Here is a 17,984-nt window from a genome sequence, read left to right as displayed (position 1 = left end):
TCAGCCTTCAGTGCTCATGGAGAGAGTATCGGTGTCTCACTGGTCTACAAACCTTGGCTACCCTTTCCAGAGGTGTAAGAGGGTTTGTGTGAGAAGGCTTCTACACAAAACTGAGGCAAATGTTACTTCACAAAACTCTCAGCTTCCTCTGCTGACAGCTGATGCTGCAGGATTTGGGGGCATTATCTGAAACGGCCTTTTCTGCTGTACCTTTTGTTCATAACAACAGTCAACATGAATTATTTACCTGTAAGCTCACTGTCTTTTCACTGACATCTTATTCCTCCAGGTGGCAATGATTACTTTGGCTCAGAAATTCAGATGTAGGCCATCATTTCTTTACCAGGGGTTTCTTGTAAAATTTCTGAGCAGTCTGTAGGACCAGCTGTGTCATACTGTGGTATCACAATTTGCATATCTCTGTAGGAACTCACTCGCTGTCTGTTTGAATCTTCTTCATCCTGTCAGTTGCATCTGATCTGGGTCACCACAGAGCATTTTGGAGAAAGCCCAGGACACCCAGTCTGCCTGTCTAGTCACATTTAATCACAAACTAGTGATTTTTCACTTCTTACCTGCTGCTGCAATCCAGATACACCATGACTGCCTGATGCAGCTGACAATTTGGATGTTGTTCAGAAAGCAGCGTTTCAGATGTTGACAACTTCAGATTATTGTAGTCTCAGCACTTAGTGGAAATTCAGCCGTAGGCATTAATAACATAATTTTTACAATGCCAGAAATCCTCTTATGCATTGCAACCTATTTTGAGAGGTGTGATTTTCCCCCAAGTGATCTGCTCATCCTGTAATTTTCTGTTAAATTTTATTCAAGCTCAAATTGATTAATAGAAGAGAGCACAAAAACTAAAACATGAGTAGATACATTTGCCATTAGCCTTTTTGTTTCTCCTCAAATTCTTGCTAACAGCATTTTCCCAATGGTAAGCACTGGTATGACCAATTCCTGCTCCTCTCTCACTCTTATATTTTTGGGTTTTTTTCTGTTACCTACTCACTACTGCCAGGGTCAGCAGGGGATGGTGATGTGAAGTGATTATAAAAACACTTTTTTAGCTGCTTTTCTTTTGGCTGTATCAGTTCCCTTGTCCTGCACACAGCAGTGCCTTCCTGGCAGCTGGAGGGAAGGCTTGCCATAACACAAGAGTGGAACAAGCATCTGACAGCAGAAATATTCTGTAATGCAGTGTAACTGACCATACTGATTTTAAAATCTATTTTAATTACTTCACTATAAAAACTGAACTGGAAAAAAATCCACTCCTGCCACTACAGGTTAGTTCCACACAGTAAAATTGGCAAGAGAAGAGATTTTGTAGTAAAAAAAGCAAATTAGTTTTAAATTTTCTATCTTGATTTTCTCACTTAACTTTCTTAATATGCTTCTCCTACTTTACTCTTCCCAATTAATCTCATTTACAGGAAAATAATTTTTTCAGCCCAAACTCTGTATTTATTCACATTTTAGGACATTATTTTAAATCATTTGTCTACATAAAATTTTGTGCTTATTTTGTCTCAGACAAAAAAAATGTTTAAAATTTTGAGCAATAATTTAAATTTTTGCACCTTAATTTCATTTTGCATAGAGGATTTAAAAATCGGGCTGTAAGATTGCAGATTTATTGCCAATTTATATTTGCAAAACATTCTGACATCCTTGAATAAACAGGTGAAGAAATGCAGCATAAAATAAATTATGGATTGGATGTTGATTTAAAAATCTCAGAAACACTGTAGAGAGCTCTGGCACAGCACCCATAAAGACTACTGAACACTAAAATGCATCCTTCTCTTCTCACATTCAACCCAAAACTCTTCACTGGACAGATGAAAAAACAGGGAGATGGCTTTTTTTTCCCAAGAAGAGTGTTTCATTTATGAGGAAAAAAAAAAAAAGAAGGACTTGTTAAATTTGAAATTTGGCTAAGTTTTCTAATTAAAAGAAAGTGTGATTATGGAATTAAGTTGTTTTTTTCTTTTTTACATACACATATATCAGGGTTATGTTAAGATTCTTTTGTTTAAAAAAAATCCCAAAAATGGTACATTGAGTAAGAGGTTGCACATTCAGTGAAATGCTTCAACTTTAAAAGTACTGATAGGATTTTAGAACAAGGGTTAAGATTTTATGGGGAGTGACCCTTGCTAACAAGCAGAGAGGGAATTCTCTGTGATAAAGTAAGGAGTACATGGAGAGAGAAATAGAAGCCAAAAAGTGATGAACAGCATTTCTCTCAATCATGCTTTTAGCTCTATTCCAGCTACAACAACCTATTACTTTGCTACTTTATTCTCAAAGGGGTGGGAATCTTGCCTTCACTGACAGCAAGTTCAACAGCTTGAAAAATGTGACTCCAAAGGCCACTTAGGCTATGAGGAGAAAATTTAGAGTAGAAATACCTCAACTAATGGAAAAAGGTTGTTCTGACCAATCGGTCATACCACTGTGATTTGCAAGTTTGTAATTTCAGAAGAAACCCTGTGACACAATTTTTTTACCCAGACAGTCACAGACAAAGGGTAGGGAAAAGCAGTTCTGAAGAGGAAAAGTCTGCAGCTAGGCTTGGAGCAGCTTTGTTTCAGTGTAAAAATGTGCATACCCTTTTCTGGACACTCTGGTTCATGATGAGTTCAAATTCAACATAGAAATGGGAAACTATATATATTTTGGGTCAAATAGTAAAATTTACAAAAAAGCAAAATAATGAAAATAAGAAAATATAAATAGGAACAGCTTAGCTCCTCTTTCAAACTGCATGACTTTATGGTACCACTGGCTGTCTTTTATTACTTTTTGCTACACATTTAACTGTCTCATCTTCCAGAATCATATTAATGTAGTTAGTTTCAAGGGAAACTAATAATTCTCAGCATGATTCCTTTGCATATTGAAGCACTCAAAATGAGAACAGCAACTATACAATGCAATTAAATTATATTTTTAGGACAACAGAGAACAAATAAACAGGAACTCCCAAAACCTGTTTCTTTCTGCAGACTTTTGTGGGACCCTTTATTATAATTTCAGAAAGAAGAAATTCAGCACAGCAGAGCACATGTATAGGATTTCATGCATTGCCTTGACTGTAATAAGACCAATAAGGAAGCAGAAGTTTTTTGTCTTGGGTTTGGGAGTGAGGCTGGGTCAATCTCTCTGTTTTTCTCTACCAAAAAGGAAGTGAATGATACTACTTCTAATGTTTTCAGCTTCTGACAAATGTCTGGTCTGGGACTCTGAAGCAGATTATTCCCTGTTTAGGAATGACAGACACCTCATTCACTTTCTTTATCATCCATGCACAGGATGTAAGCTAGAAGCAGTTAGTCACCTGTCATGCCTTTTCATATCTTCTCATGTCTTTGATTGATGACCAGTCAAATGCCAGCTAGATTCAAAGATTTATTTTTAAACTCAATTCCACATGCTTAAGTACATTATCAATTATCTGTCATTTGAAGCAGAGACTTTGTTATGACAGAAATGTGCAGCAGCCTGAATTGCTGCTAGCATAGTCCAGGGTAAGGAAGCAAAAAGGGCTTTTTCATAATATCCACAGATGTTTTATTCAGCCACTCAGTGAGGTGTTCAAGTCCCAGCACCCACACACTGGGGGTCTGGCTTTCTCTCTGCAGGGGCTTGGGGGCTGACCCTGGTCTCAGGGCAGTACTAAGATAAAAGGCCAATCAGGGGATGGGGAAGGAGTGGCTCAGGGACATAGGAATAGGCACAGGAACAGGGGAAGGAGTCAATGTGGTCTAACAACTTTTTGAGGGAAGCTTCTTGTGTCTCCCTAGACCAGGGAATGCCCCCACAGGGTCTCCACAGAAATGTTTTGACCTCTATTCACACCATGCAGAATTTTACATCCCTTTAGCAATGTCTTTTAGTTACTTATTCTTTATGATTTGGAAAAACAACAAACAATAAAAAAAAACCAAACAAAATCCCAAACCAGCATTTGATATCCTTAAGTTGTTGTCATCTATCACCCTCTGTGTTATACAACATGATATGGCTACAGTATGAAACCCAAAAGCTGGCTTTTAAGCATACATTTTTATTTCTGCATATCAATGCTCGGTTTCTCACTGAGTCATATAATGTTTTCCAAATTATAAGATCCTACAAACAGCTATCTGATTGACTGGCACATTAAAGTTCTACTTCTCTGAAAAACATATTCATTGTTTTTTGATGGATTATTTCAAGAAAGTTAGGTACTAGTGATCACATATACAGCTATCAACTGTTTGCCTTTAAAAAGAAGACTGTTTCAAGATACATTTACTGTGTAATTTATGCTCCTGGTGGATGACGGAAATCTCATGGGTTTTGTGCTTAAATATTTTGAAAGCATTTTCTCCCTTAAAATATGAATTAAACTTAGGACACTATAACAAAAATATATGCAAATGCCTTACCAAATTCCCAATCACTCCTAGCTGAATAAATAGTGACTTCCTTGTAAACTGAGATAACTACATGAAACACAGCCTATGGCTGTGTCTAGTGAATCATTAGGTCTAGTGAATCATTAAATGCTCTATTGTGACTACCAAACATTTGTCCTAACTTCAGGAATAATGAACCCAATAATATATAGTACAACAATTTAATCCATTGGACTTTATTAAATCAGGCAGCTTTCTATTCTTGGTCATGCTACCATTCACTACCTGATACCTTATAGCACTTCCTTTAAAGTTTAGAGTTTGTTAATTTTATTCCCGTCTCTTTTGATTTGGGCCTTTTTTTTTAGTGTGTTTTTTTTTCTGAGAGGAAAATAAGTCTTTTTTTAAAGATCATTAATTCAAGCTTTTTAATTTATTAGGTTTTTGCACATCAGCTAGACACCACTTTATAATCTTTGAGTCTAACATGGCAATTTTTCTTTGCAGCCTACCCACACTGGGTGGAGAAGCTCAATGATACCCAGTTAGACAGTGGAGATCAGCTCCGATGGGAATGCAAAGCCACAGGAAAGCCAAGGCCCACTTATCGCTGGCTGAAAAATGGAGCTCCTCTCTGGCCACAGGTACACTAGACAAGGAGTCACCTCTATGTTGGATGATTCTCCTTTCATTCAGATAAAGTCAGTTAAAGAAAATACTGAAAAGTTCCTCAGAAATTACAATTTGGTTAACACAAAAAGTAGGATGACCATTACATTTTCAACTCAATCTCTTCTCTGCAAGTAAGAGAACTTATCATGAAGACCATTAAAATGGTTTGTGTAAGACTCCTAGAATATGAAGTGGTTCACTGCAATCACCTGATATATTTTAGAATTAGCCATAAATAAAATTATTTTTTCTTTTACAAGACCACTGATGGCATGATCTGTCTTATTTCTGTTTCTCTCACTGCATCACCAAAGAATCATCCTACATCATGTGGGGTTTTTTGCCTAATACCTTTAATTTTATACTCTCAAATTATTTGGAGTAATGAAAAGTTTTGTAAATTTACTTAATCTATTTTTCCAGATTAAAATAAAGCTAGCTGTTTGATTCTGAGAGAAAATGTCTATATTTGCAAATGAATTCACAGAATGGATTTATGAATATAAAAGATGTAATGTCTTCCTTTCCAGCAAATGTCCCTTCTATCTATCTGGGAACATCAACCAATTATGCAAACAACCAGAAAGGAAACATAAAAACAGTTTACTTTTGAAGCTGTGAGGCATTGAAAATAAGGTTACTCTATTCATTTCTGCCTTTTTAGATGGAACTATTAGTGCTGAAATTGAAGCAATTTAAATATCTCTATTTTTTGGTTCTCTGATTTTCCAAACCATTAGTTTCTCCAGGCTCTGAAATTTCAAATTGTATTTTTCTTTGAGCTGGGTGAGAGCTTACAACAAAGTGAATTTTTTAGCACAGTTTCCTCTGCATTCCCAAATAATCTATGCCTTATCAATTTTAACTTACAACAACTGTTATAATGAAACTTAGAGTTGTTTTATAGTAGTTCAAATTATTCATATTATAGATTCATTAAATACTCCCTTCCACAAACAGTTATTGATGTCCCTTCTCTTCCAGTTGTGGTAATTATTTTCTGCTAGCGGATCTTTCAAATAAGAAATTTGTACTAAGGATTAAAGCAATTGGAGCTGTTAATTCTTACTTATGCAAGCAATCCTTCATGTATCTCCTTTTATGAAAACAGCACCATGACTGAGACCAAAAATTTGTTATATATTTGAAGATCATCAGATGTATTACATCCATAAATTATTTCTTGCCTCCTTAAAGTTCCCAGGATGAGCTGCTTTTTAAAAATTATGTAAGCGTAACAGCAAACAAACATACAAACAGAAAAAAGGAAGCATTGAATACAATTAATTTATCTGAAAATATTTACTGTCAAATATTTTTTTTACTTTTTGTTCTTGTAATTCCTTGTATAACAAGATACAGATAAGCACAAGGAAACTTGTTGCTCAGTTTTATTTTAGGTTTTTATGTCGCTTCACCTTAAGCTAATAATTTTCCAGCACCTTTTTGCTTTTATAAAATAATTTCTGTTTTTAAATTCTATTACAGAGCAGGATTGAGATGATTAGCGGTGTTTTGATGATCCATAGTGTGAATGTCTCAGATGCTGGAATGTATCAGTGCTTAGCAGAAAATAAGTATGGTACGATTTATGCCAGTGCTGAGCTGAAGATTTTAGGTGAGTATTTGGAAAAGAATAAGCTGTTTCTTTCTCCCCTTTTGAGAATTCATTCTTTTCTCAGACTGTTATGACAAGAAACAGCTTTTGCCAGTCCAAACAACAGAGCAGATAAAAGTGGTTTCTTGTCATTCTTGTTACTTATGTATGGGTGACTCCTTTGCTACCTCAGAGAGCACTGGGCCTTCTGTTAACCAAAAATTTTCATTCATATATAACTGACTCGGTAACATTTTGTGAATATTTCTCATATAAGGCTATTCTGGTTCAAATAAATTGAAAAATATTTTTTATCCCTTCAAACATATGTGCAGGAGATTAAATTTAGAGGAAACAAATATATTTTAATCTCTGCTAAAAATAAATTTTTGTTTCTAATTTGACCATTATTCAAAGGTAATTAAGGTAATTGAAAGGTCATTCAAAGGTGCATGATCTTAATATCCAAAAACTTCTTATTAAATCACCAAAACTAATTGAATAATATAAAATACGTACTTGGGTGAATATCCTCCACAGAAAAGCAAATACACTACATAGTGTTACCTGGATATAAGATACAAATGTCATTATCCAAAAGCTGAAGCAGGTAGGTAATGAAGAAAAACTTGAAGAGCTTTTGGACACTCTAATTTCCCTTAAAGCAAAGTGTAGCAACATGCAATGGAAGAATAGTGATAAGTGCCCTGCCAGAGGATTAAGTGAGACAGCCTTGTAAGATCATTTTCATTCTGGTATGATGTAGCAGGAAGAAATTTGTCCACCAAAGTGGTCTAATGGCCATATCAGAGATTAGATCTGCACACGAGAATCATTCCTTTGAACTCCCAGTTAAGTAAGCAACATAGCTATAATTGCAGAAATATACTGTGTTTCAGCTAACATTTGGCTCTTTTGGTAAATAAGCTTCCTAGGACATTTCAGCTATTTCCTAGCAGGCCAACATTAAAATTTCGTTGTTAAGTTATAAAATAATTTCTTTACAGTCATAAAGTTAAAAGCCAAGGCCAGTGATTCTTCTCTTTTCATCCCTTTTTTTTGGTCATTTGTGATTCTTTCAGCAAACTTATTAGCTACAGCATTCTTTGGCTCTGTTTTTTGTATGTGTTATAAAATAGATATACCTAGGATGTCAGGTACTGGCAGACTTTCTTTGATGTTATTTAATATCAGAAATAGACCCTGTATATTGCTGCAGTAAAATTAGCTTTTCATCTTCTCACTTGTAAGATTGTACCCATGTTAAATTTTAACCATAATATTGTATTAAATAAGAAGTTGTGTTTAATTTGCTGCCTTACCAAAGGGAAAAGAACAGAATAAATTGTCCATATAAATATCTCTGGTATGTGGATTAACCAAAAAAAAAGGTAGGAAAATCCTACATATGTGACGCAGAGAAGTCCTGATGTAGCTGAGGTGTACCTGAGGTAAGGTATAGCTGAGATAGGGGTTTTTGACTTTATAAAAGTAGCTCAAGAAAAACACTAGCAAACACTTGAGAGCTAATGTCCTTTCTTGGTGTGAAATTGCAGTCATTATTGTCATTTTTAAATGCATTTATTAGCTTAGCTTTTGTTTGTAAACAATGGGACTTCTTAAAAAGTGAAATACTAAGGACAAGACATGGTTAAATATCTTCTATTTCAAGGTTCTCATATTGGAATTCCCAGTATTCAGACAAATATAAGAAGTGAGAGCAATAAACTTTCCATAACAGTAATATTTTTTGTAAGCATTAACTCTGGAGAGTGCATTTCGGATTGTTGTGGAATTAAAACTTTCTTTCATTTTGAACTATTTACCTCTAACACGTTCTTGACTTTAAAAAAAAATATGGTAAAAGTGTAGCTAAAACAATTTCATTATTTAATTTCTGAAGTTGTTTGATTTCACAAGTAGTTTTACTCTATAACCTGCTGATGTGAAAAATTTCTCATTTATCTGTAGCTGGATTAATTTATAGACCTACCATGTAATCCTGGCTGATTTTAAACATTTTGTAAAATTTCAACTCTGACACAATAATTTCTCAGAGAGAGATTGAGATTCTATTCCCAAAACCAAATATATTTCTCTAATCTTCTATAACAACACAATGAAACAGAAGGCTCTGATTGCTCTCTGTAGAGTTAACATACTTCTTTTTAACAGCTTCAGCTCCCACTTTCCCACTCAATCAAATGAGGAAAACAATAATCGTCACCAAAGGCCAAGAAGTTGTCATTGAGTGCAAGCCAGAAGCCTCTCCAAAGCCAACTATCACGTGGAAGAAAGGCGACAAAGTGTTGAGGGAGAATAAGAGGTCAGAAGTCTGTTCGGTAAACTAAAATTGTGTTTGCATGTTGGATTCTGTGATATGATATGAAAATACAGCAAGTGACAAGAATATGCTGAATGTTAGCCTGGGTATGGCATAATTATTTTGTCAAGCTCATTTGTTTGACAGTAGTGACTTTATAGTTCCCCACAATATTGAAATGAAAAATCTTAGCATTGTTCAGAGATGCAGAGAGATGAAAAGGTGTTGTTTGTGGGGTTTTGTCTCTATTTTTTGTTATTAATTTCAAAAACCTTTCAATTATTCTGTAGAGGTACTACAAATTTAGTGTATGAAAGTATCAAAAGCATGAAGGCTGAAATATTCAGGAAGACATAAAATGTGCTTATTCATTTGAAATAATTTTAATAAGGCAGATTTACAGATTGATCACAATGGAAGTCTATGTAAGAATAGCATTAAAATGATTCAGAGAAAGAAAATATAATTCCATTATAGGATTTAATTATACTGGTGATTTCTGTACTCAGTGGCACATCTGTTTAACAGATTATGCTTGATTAAATAAGTTCTGTCCAGCTTTGTATGGTAAAAGTAGTTTAAGCACTGCAGGTTAAATGCCAGATGTAATTGCACTTTACAAGATTGCTTATCTGTACATTAGAATAGTTTTGCTACTCTGCACATGGTCTTTAAATACAAAGAGCAATCTTTTCCTCTTTCTAGTAATGTGGTATGTGAATGAAGTCATTTAAAATTACTTGTGTAGCAATCAGAAAGATAAAATCAAGCCCCACCCCCCTTTTGTTGAATTTTTACAACACTGAGAGAAGCAATAGAGTGCATCTGTCCTCATTAGCTGCCAAAGCTATTTTGTTCAAGTTAGCTGTATTTTCATCTCATGATATTTGTTTTGTTCTAAGAAGGAAAAATGGCTAACGTCTTGTACCATATAGGATTTTTTTTTTGTTGAGGGGGAGAGACCAAAACAGCATTATATACATTTTACTAACAGGAGTGAGTTGCATCATTTGTATTGACAATATGACAGATTCATATTACAAAGAGGCTGAAAATATCAAATATTGTGACACTGATGTCTCTATGCTCTACCTACAAAGTTGATAGTTTTACTACATCACCTTTTCCTCTCATCTCCACAAAACTCACTGTAGTTTCTCTGATCACCACATGTAAATCACATTTTAATCTAAGACCAGTAAAGCATTTTAGTAATTACTTTATGTCTGTCCAAACACAGCCCAACTCTAAAGTTAAAATCTTGCTAAAATAGATCTGGAGTTTCATTTTTTGGTATTTGTAATTTTTGATACTTGCTTGTTTTGACAGAGGCTGGAACAGGAAATTATGAAACATGGAAAGTTAAAAGCTGGTTGAACCATTTCATATATAAAGAAGAGGGTTGCATTCAACTTAATTTTTTAGGCAACAGTTTTCCTGCATCTGCTGTTTATAGAGGAGTGAGCATGAGAGGAATATAATTTTCAAGAGAATTCAGTTCTGCTCTATACAGTATACTTTAAACAAAAATTATAGAGTCTCTATAAGAGAAAGTGGGGAAGCCCACTGTGATTTGTGAAAGGAAGTGTAAATCAATGAAGACAATATGTGTGTGTCCATGCTTTGGGCAATCTGAGAAGGAAGAAACTGTGTTAAACATTTTAAAAAGGAATAAACTAACATTGTAAACATATCAGTGTGCTTTAAAAATGGGCTTTCTTCATTGTCTGTTGATAAAAATCCCAGAAAAAAAAATAGGAACTGTCATCTGATGAGTTTGCATGAACTGTTAAGTCCTTTGAAATTAAAAAATAACAATTAATTTTAAAAATAGCAAAAAAATAGCAACATTCTGGTTAAGTAATAAGGACAAGAATAGAACAGCATGATATATTTTCTTCTTTTCTGTCACAGTTTTTTTTCTGTTCTAAAGTGTGGGTATCAAGTGTACATTGTGTTTAAGTTTTGTGAAGTCTGTGACCCCAGAAAAGGAATCTGATCCTTTTAGCAGCATCAATAAAAGAGAGACCTTCCCCTCCACAGCAAAGAAAAAGTTTCACTTGAACAGTGGGTCTGCTATTATTTATTCCATGCCTTCCAAACCCTGTTGCCCCTTAGGTGTTTTTTGTACAACAAAAGCTGGTTGACAGAAATACCTCTAGCAACGTTTCCATAGGTAACTGGAGAGAAGGCTGATTGTTCCTGTGGGACTCATGGCTGGGTACAGTCCTCACTGCAGTCAAACCTTGACTTAAGCTCCTGGAATTTAATGCAGGCTGAAAGCCTCAAATGTTTCAGATTCATTGGAAAGCCATGCACTTGGGAACATAACCGTGGAAAGCCTTCATTAGCTTCATGTCTTGGTCTCTTTTACCTTGGAACAAATTATCCAGTTCAAAGCCTTCGAATTCATAGTATAGCCCTGATTGGCTTGATCCCCAGAAATCATTTTGAGCAGCCAGGTAATTTGATTCCTCTTGGAAAGCATCTGCATATTGTAGCAGGGTTTTTCAGTTGAGTTCCAAATTAGTGGCAAGTCTATGAGATAGGTCCTAAAAAATTAGGATATTCAGTTACGTCAGGTATTATATGTCAGTTATTTGCTGATAAAAAGCATGGCTCCAAGTTTTACAATCTCAAAATATATTAAATCTGATTAAATTATTCCTATAAAAATATAGGTATTTAATAAAGTTTCTGAAGTGTTTACAATTCATTCTATTAACCAGAGATAAAGATCTAAAACTGATGCAAAAGAAGTTAAATAAAATATATGATATTGGAGATCTTTTATGCAGAAAACTAGAACTTCCAGAGATCAAGCCATAGTCTGAGAAGCTTACTGATACAAGACATTTGATGATCAGCATTTGAATGGAATTCAAGTCTCTTTCATATATCATTATCTCAGTGGGTCATTAACACATTCAATCAAAGACAATTTTATCTGTAATTTCACCTAACAGTTAAAGGAAGGGAATTGTTATACTACTATTTTGGAATTAAAATGCAGCTGAGCACAACACCAATGTCAGTAGTGTAGATATAAAACATATTTAAACTGCATATTTTCATTAATCATCTCACAATAATTACAATTCGTGGCTATCTTTCCTAACAACTTGTCTCTCTACTCTGTTTTCCCATAGGCTGGTAGATGATTGTGTCTCAGTTATAGCAGGCTATGATAATGTATGCTCTGGTTATTGACTTGAACAATATTTTCATCCAAAAGAATTTGTAATAAACTTTGGAATCTTTTTGTTCATAAATAGTTTGGCTTTGGTAGGAAAGGGGATTATATTGGGATCAAAGTCTGAAAAAAAAGTTCTTGCTTTGAATTTTAGTAGACAGTTTGGTTAGAACTTTGCTTTAGAACCTAAATAGGAGGAATTAGATCCTTGGGCAACAGTTTGGTCACCAAAATATATTTTTGTGAAGTTCCTGAAATATTTCAATCAGATACTTCCTAAAGTGTAATCAAACCATCACTTACGACTTTAGTATCGGCTTCTAAACAAGACCAAGACCCAGCCCATTCAGACCATAAAGCCATCCAGAAGCCTCTTCATAATTTAACATTTTTTAACTTACATATCAAACTAAAAAGAAAAGGCAACAAAAGAGATGTTTTGTCGACAGTAAATGTTATAATGTACACTAGAATGGACTGGAATTTGGTGTCAGTTGCACCAATATAAATCATGAGTTCTGCTAACAAAGTCAACTATTAAATTCAGGACAACCATTTTTTAAATAATTTTTTCAGTTCCTGTGTTCAGGCATCAGGTATTTTATAATGATTTACAACTGCATAAATTTTTGTGAGTCATTAATCCCTGAGCTATAATCTCTTTTTCTTCACTTTCTTAAAGAAACTTTCTTTTCTTGTCTAGATTTGCCTTGTAGTGGTGATTACAGTTGACGTTTAAACAGATACACCTGGGGAGTCAAAAGTGTTGAAAAGTCTTATAAGTCCTTGTTCATCTGTTTTTGTGCTTTCTCATACAACTAAAATATTCTCCTCATTAAACTTACACTAAATTTTTACTCTAGCTCATTATTTTCATTACATATCCATTAATTATATTTAAAATAAAATTATTTGAAAGCACTCTAGGAATGAAATGTTCTCTTTAGTCCCTATTTTTTCTTTTCTATTAGGACTACCAAGTAATAAAATTGACAATAATAATTTTAAAAAGCACAGTTTAACTAAAACATATCACTGAAGAAGAAAGCAGAGCTTAACCAACAAATCAGTAACTGAGGGAGGAGGACTTTTCTAGTCCCAAATCTGTCTTGTTTTATTTTATCTTTGTTCTTTTCCTTCTGAAGCTTCTCAAATTATAATGCTTTGTTTATTTTACACCGTAATTTGTGTGCAGATTAATATTTGATCTAAAAAAAATCAAGATATAGGGATGATCTAATACCTATGTATTCATTGGTAACGTAGTTCTGTGTTTATGGATTTTTTACTTGCCATATGACACAGTGGCACAGTCTAAGCTTTCTCCTTCACCTCACAGAACAAACTGTGCAGAAAAACATTAACAGTCTCTGAAGGTCAGATTCACCACAGATCACCCAAGAGTGGAACAGTGCCAGTCTCTCTGTGGCCACTGTGTAATTGCTCATATTGATCCATCTATGTCCCAGATTAATTTTTGCTGAAGACCTAAATACACTGAGCCTTTCTGTGGGGAAAAATAAATGGTAGCAAAACTCCACCTGCCACTTCAAATCAGTCACTTTTCCTATGGTGCAATTAGCTTCCTTTTTTCCCCTTCTGTTTGAAGGAGTTCTTAGATAAGATGAGAAAACTTGGTATGTTAAGCAGCAGAGGGAATTTCAGATATTTTGAAAGTAATAGACTGGGTTTCACCAGGACACAAACTTCAACATCTCTATTCTTGCAATACACAGTCAGAATGGTAATTTGGTTGATTGCAAGTAGGTAAAAACTCTTTCCTTTTTTTTCTGAATAATATAAAAGAATTACAGAGCAGCAGTAAGTGGCACAGAACTCTGGTTAGCACCTGGTCCACTCCCAGAATCAGAGCAGTGTGAGCTAGAGCAGATTGCTTAAGGTCATGTCTAGTCAAGTTCTGAGTAACTCCAAGGAGGGAAATTTGTTCCTACTAGAGTTAAGCACCCCTACAGTAAAACAAAACAAAATACCAAACCAAAAAAATACAAACACAAACAAACAAAACCATTTTAATATTTAAATGGAATTGATGTTTACATGGAATTGCATGTGTTTCAGTTTGTGCCCATTGTCTCTGTCCTGTCACAAAATACCACTGAGAAGCATCTAACTACATCTGCTTATTTCATCTCTTCAGAGTGTGTGCATCAGTTGATCAGCGCCTTTAACAGCTGGGAGGCTCTGATCTGTAATAAATATGGCCATATAATGATTTTCTATCAATGCTTCTTCCATGACACATGAAATTCTCCATTCAGATCCGTGCCAAACCTGCCTGGCCACCAAAACTCATAAAATGGATATGTCACTTCCCCACACAAAACCTTCCCAGAGTGTATTGCCATGTTGCAAAGTTACTCTCTGCTTGCCATATTCTTCAATTACTGTCTGCCTGCCCTGAGGTAGTTGGGACGGATTTGCAGCCATGGTGAAGCCTGTAGAGGCTGTACATTGAACAACAAAGTACTAGATATTAATAGTAAGTGCTCTGACAGTTGTTCCCTTATTACAAATAAAATCAGTGGGTACTGAAAATAGGGAGATATGGATATTTGTGAATTTACTGGACATTAAAAATATGAAGAAATATTTATAAGAAAACTTTGTCTTCTGTGGGTAAATTGCAAGCCATACATTGACCTGTGAAGAACAGAACACTAAACCATGCTCATTAGGTGAGAATCATCTTCCATAGGTACTAAATTTAGAATAAAGACACTGGAGGGGACAAAGTGTTCAAGCTGCATGTAACAATTCATGAGGGAGTGAATTGAGGCTGCTGAAGTTCCACCTTGAACTAAGCTTGCTTTATTTTGCTTCCTTTCAGTTATGTTTCCCTAACATTCAGCAATCGTAAAAGAAGTCAGAGAAAAGGAAGAGAAGAAAGAGATCTTTTACAGGGACATTAAATTCCAAATGTGAATATTATACAAAGACACAGGGAAATCTGAAGCTATTGCTTTTTACCTACCTTCAAGTCAATACTGAAATCTTTGAATGACAGAAGTATCTGTCCTGTATGCCTAGATATTTCATATGTCCCACTTTGCTATGTAATTAGTGGAAACACATAGAGCACTTAAATCTAAAAATATCATCATTCAAAACCTTAGAAACAGATGTTTTTATAGTCTTCTGGTCTCTCAAACGCCTTCATTTTCAGTTTTGACAAGTTCTTATTACAGTTTTTCTCTTCGTTCTACTGTATTTAAGGATCTGTCAGTGTTTCCATTCTAAGTTACTATTTTAACAGCTTTTAAGCTTAATTATGATGGAAAAAAATCCAAGAAGGAAAAGAAGGGTGTTTCAGAGCAGCAGCAAGGAAAAGATTGAGTTTGTAGGCAAAATCTGTATTCAGTTTTGCAAAGTGCTTTTGTTTGTTATGCTTTTGAATATGAACATGTAGCATAGGTATATATTATAAGTTTTCTTCATAATCATGGAGGCAGCTTTCCAAAAGAATTCCAGTTCCATCTAACTGGGATTTGCATCATTTGTTTGAACTAAAAACTATGGACTGTGAAGGCAAATTAAGATGTATATGTAAAATGGATGGCAAATTATTCTGAATCACATTTTTCTGTTTGTCTATTGGTCCCTGAATTACACCAGGCTCAATTTGTTCTTGGCACAAGCTTTCTTCTATTTGTGCTATCAGCCACACAGACAGCAAAGTAGTTCAACCTATTACCATTTCAGTTTTTCATAAGAAAAGAACACCCTTTATTTCCTCATGGTAATGAACTATGTAGAGTTAATCCAAATACAGGGGCAATTTGTTAAGCAGTTTCAAGATTTTACTCTGTGCTCCCATTTAAATTTCTAAAGAAAATTACTATTTGCAAGTTTTAATTAGTTTAACAAATGACATTTTCCATAGAATACCAAAAAATTCATCTTTTGTATCCAAGTAAATTATTATCTATGAGATCCCACATGACTTCTCTGAGCTGTCTTCCCATGAGTGATATTCAAGACAATTTGTTTGATTATTTGTCCTTAATTCACTTCTTCATATACAGCTGTGTAGACACTCACTGACTCTTTTTAGGAAAATGTCTTGATTTAAATCAAAAGTATATGTTTAGGTAACAGTGCATTGAAGTCTATATTTTAGAAATACATTCTCTTCTTCACACATTGGCTTGATATTTGAAGTGTTCCACTGCATCTTACCAATTTTCGATTCAAGCAGGATTTATTTGTGTGAAAATAGATACACAGTTCCCTACAATAATCCAAATAACCCTGCTGCCATGCAGCTGCTTTGGCAGCTTACATAATTACTGTTATAATATCTATCAGGCACATGTGGGTGTTTTGGACCTCTTCACTAACCTACAGATTAGACACTAATACTTGAGGATGTGAGTTCCACCCTGTAGGATCTTGCTTTTTAGTATTTCCATGAAATGGCATTTCCCTTTTCTTGACTCAGTTACTGAACTGTAAGTATCCTAAATATAGTCCATAGCCCTAATTAATAGAAAAAAGTGAAAAAGCTCAACCATTTTAAGTTGCTGACAACACAAGATATTTGATCTTCTGTTTGTCTTGAATATCTGCTGCCAGCTAATTATCATTTGAGCAAAAAGTTAATGAATTTTGATTTTAACTATGATTCATGTCTCTGTTGTTGTTATAAATGGCTGCTTGTTTGTTCACCATACAGGTATTATATGACAAGTCATCAGTGGCCTAAAGGTTTTTCTTTGTTTAAGGCTCTTCAAACTCTGACTTTCAGCATCATTTGCCCTTAAAAGAAATTTCATCTAAAAGTCTTTGGAATATAAACACTTAAATTCATGCTACCAACTCATCCACAGATTCCCAGGGGGAAATTTAATGATCAAAAAGTAGTGAAGAAAGAAAATACTCAGGACATTAAGAAAGAGAAGCTTCACGACGGAAACTCTAATCTTCCTGAGAGAGTTCTGCAAGTCACTTCTTTTCAATTTTTGCATAAATCATGGTCTAATTTATCTGTGGCAGGCTCATAATGGGAGTTAGAGAGCTGGTTATAAAGTAGAAAAGGGAAACAATGATAACCTTGACTAAACAGTAAAAACAAATAGCAAGATCATCCCTTGACAAAAGGAGTCAGTTCCAAAGCAGCATTGTTTTACTAACTGAGCGTATTACATGAGTTTATAGAGCATTAATGATTTGGCCACACACCTAAACAACTCTCAGTCTTCAGGAAGGATTGGAGTGATAAACCATGAACTGGGAGAGGTGCTCACAGCAGAGTCCAGGACAGCACACACACCCAGGATCTCATTTTTCTGCCTATACCTGCTCTGCACCACTTAGGGCAGATGATTTACCCACAGAAGTAAATGAAAAGATGTCTTGTAATCCCAGCTGGGATTTCAATGGGATGCAATCAGCTGAGCTATTCAGCAGTTAGTCCCTGGCTGGATTTTAGCCTCCCTCAAGCAGCTGCCCATGTGGTCCCTAATAATTTTAGGAGTTTCAGCAAGGCCTTCTCACTGAATGCTGCCACCGTGTTTTAAAGGCTAACATCACTGAATGGATGAAAGCATTTCTGTGATAGCCAACTTCACTGTGTGGGGTGAATATGCCCACTTACTTTTCTGATGGAGAAATAATCCTTGTATAAATGGTACAGCACATGGGAGCATCACCTCAGCCAGAGTCTCTGGGCATTATCACTGAGTTAGTCAGAAGAAAAGTAATAGTTTCTATGGCTCAGTGACATGTAACCATAGAACTATAAATTGTTTCAAGGCTCCAGGAACC

At 35.0% G+C, this 17,984-nt stretch overlaps 1 protein-coding gene across 5 annotated transcripts in view; it reads left to right on the top strand.

Annotated features, from left to right (window-relative positions):
• The window catches only part of CNTN5 (contactin 5), a 603,752-nt gene that overhangs the window by 475,279 nt on the left and 110,489 nt on the right, over positions 1-17,984 (top strand). For all 5 annotated transcript variants that reach the window (XM_064409453.1, XM_064409454.1, XM_064409456.1 and 2 more), the window contains 3 exons: positions 4,923-5,059; positions 6,576-6,705; positions 8,860-9,010. In XM_064409453.1, the coding sequence (XP_064265523.1) occupies positions 4,923-5,059; positions 6,576-6,705; positions 8,860-9,010 (418 nt within the window). The remainder of the gene's footprint in view (positions 1-4,922; positions 5,060-6,575; positions 6,706-8,859; positions 9,011-17,984) is intronic.

The sequence above is a fragment of the Passer domesticus genome, chromosome 2 (assembly GCF_036417665.1).
Source record: "Passer domesticus isolate bPasDom1 chromosome 2, bPasDom1.hap1, whole genome shotgun sequence".
Taxonomy (NCBI): Eukaryota; Metazoa; Chordata; class Aves; order Passeriformes; family Passeridae; genus Passer; species Passer domesticus.
The sequence above is the reverse complement of the archived record's forward strand: the minus strand, read 5'-3'. Positions and strand labels throughout refer to the sequence as shown.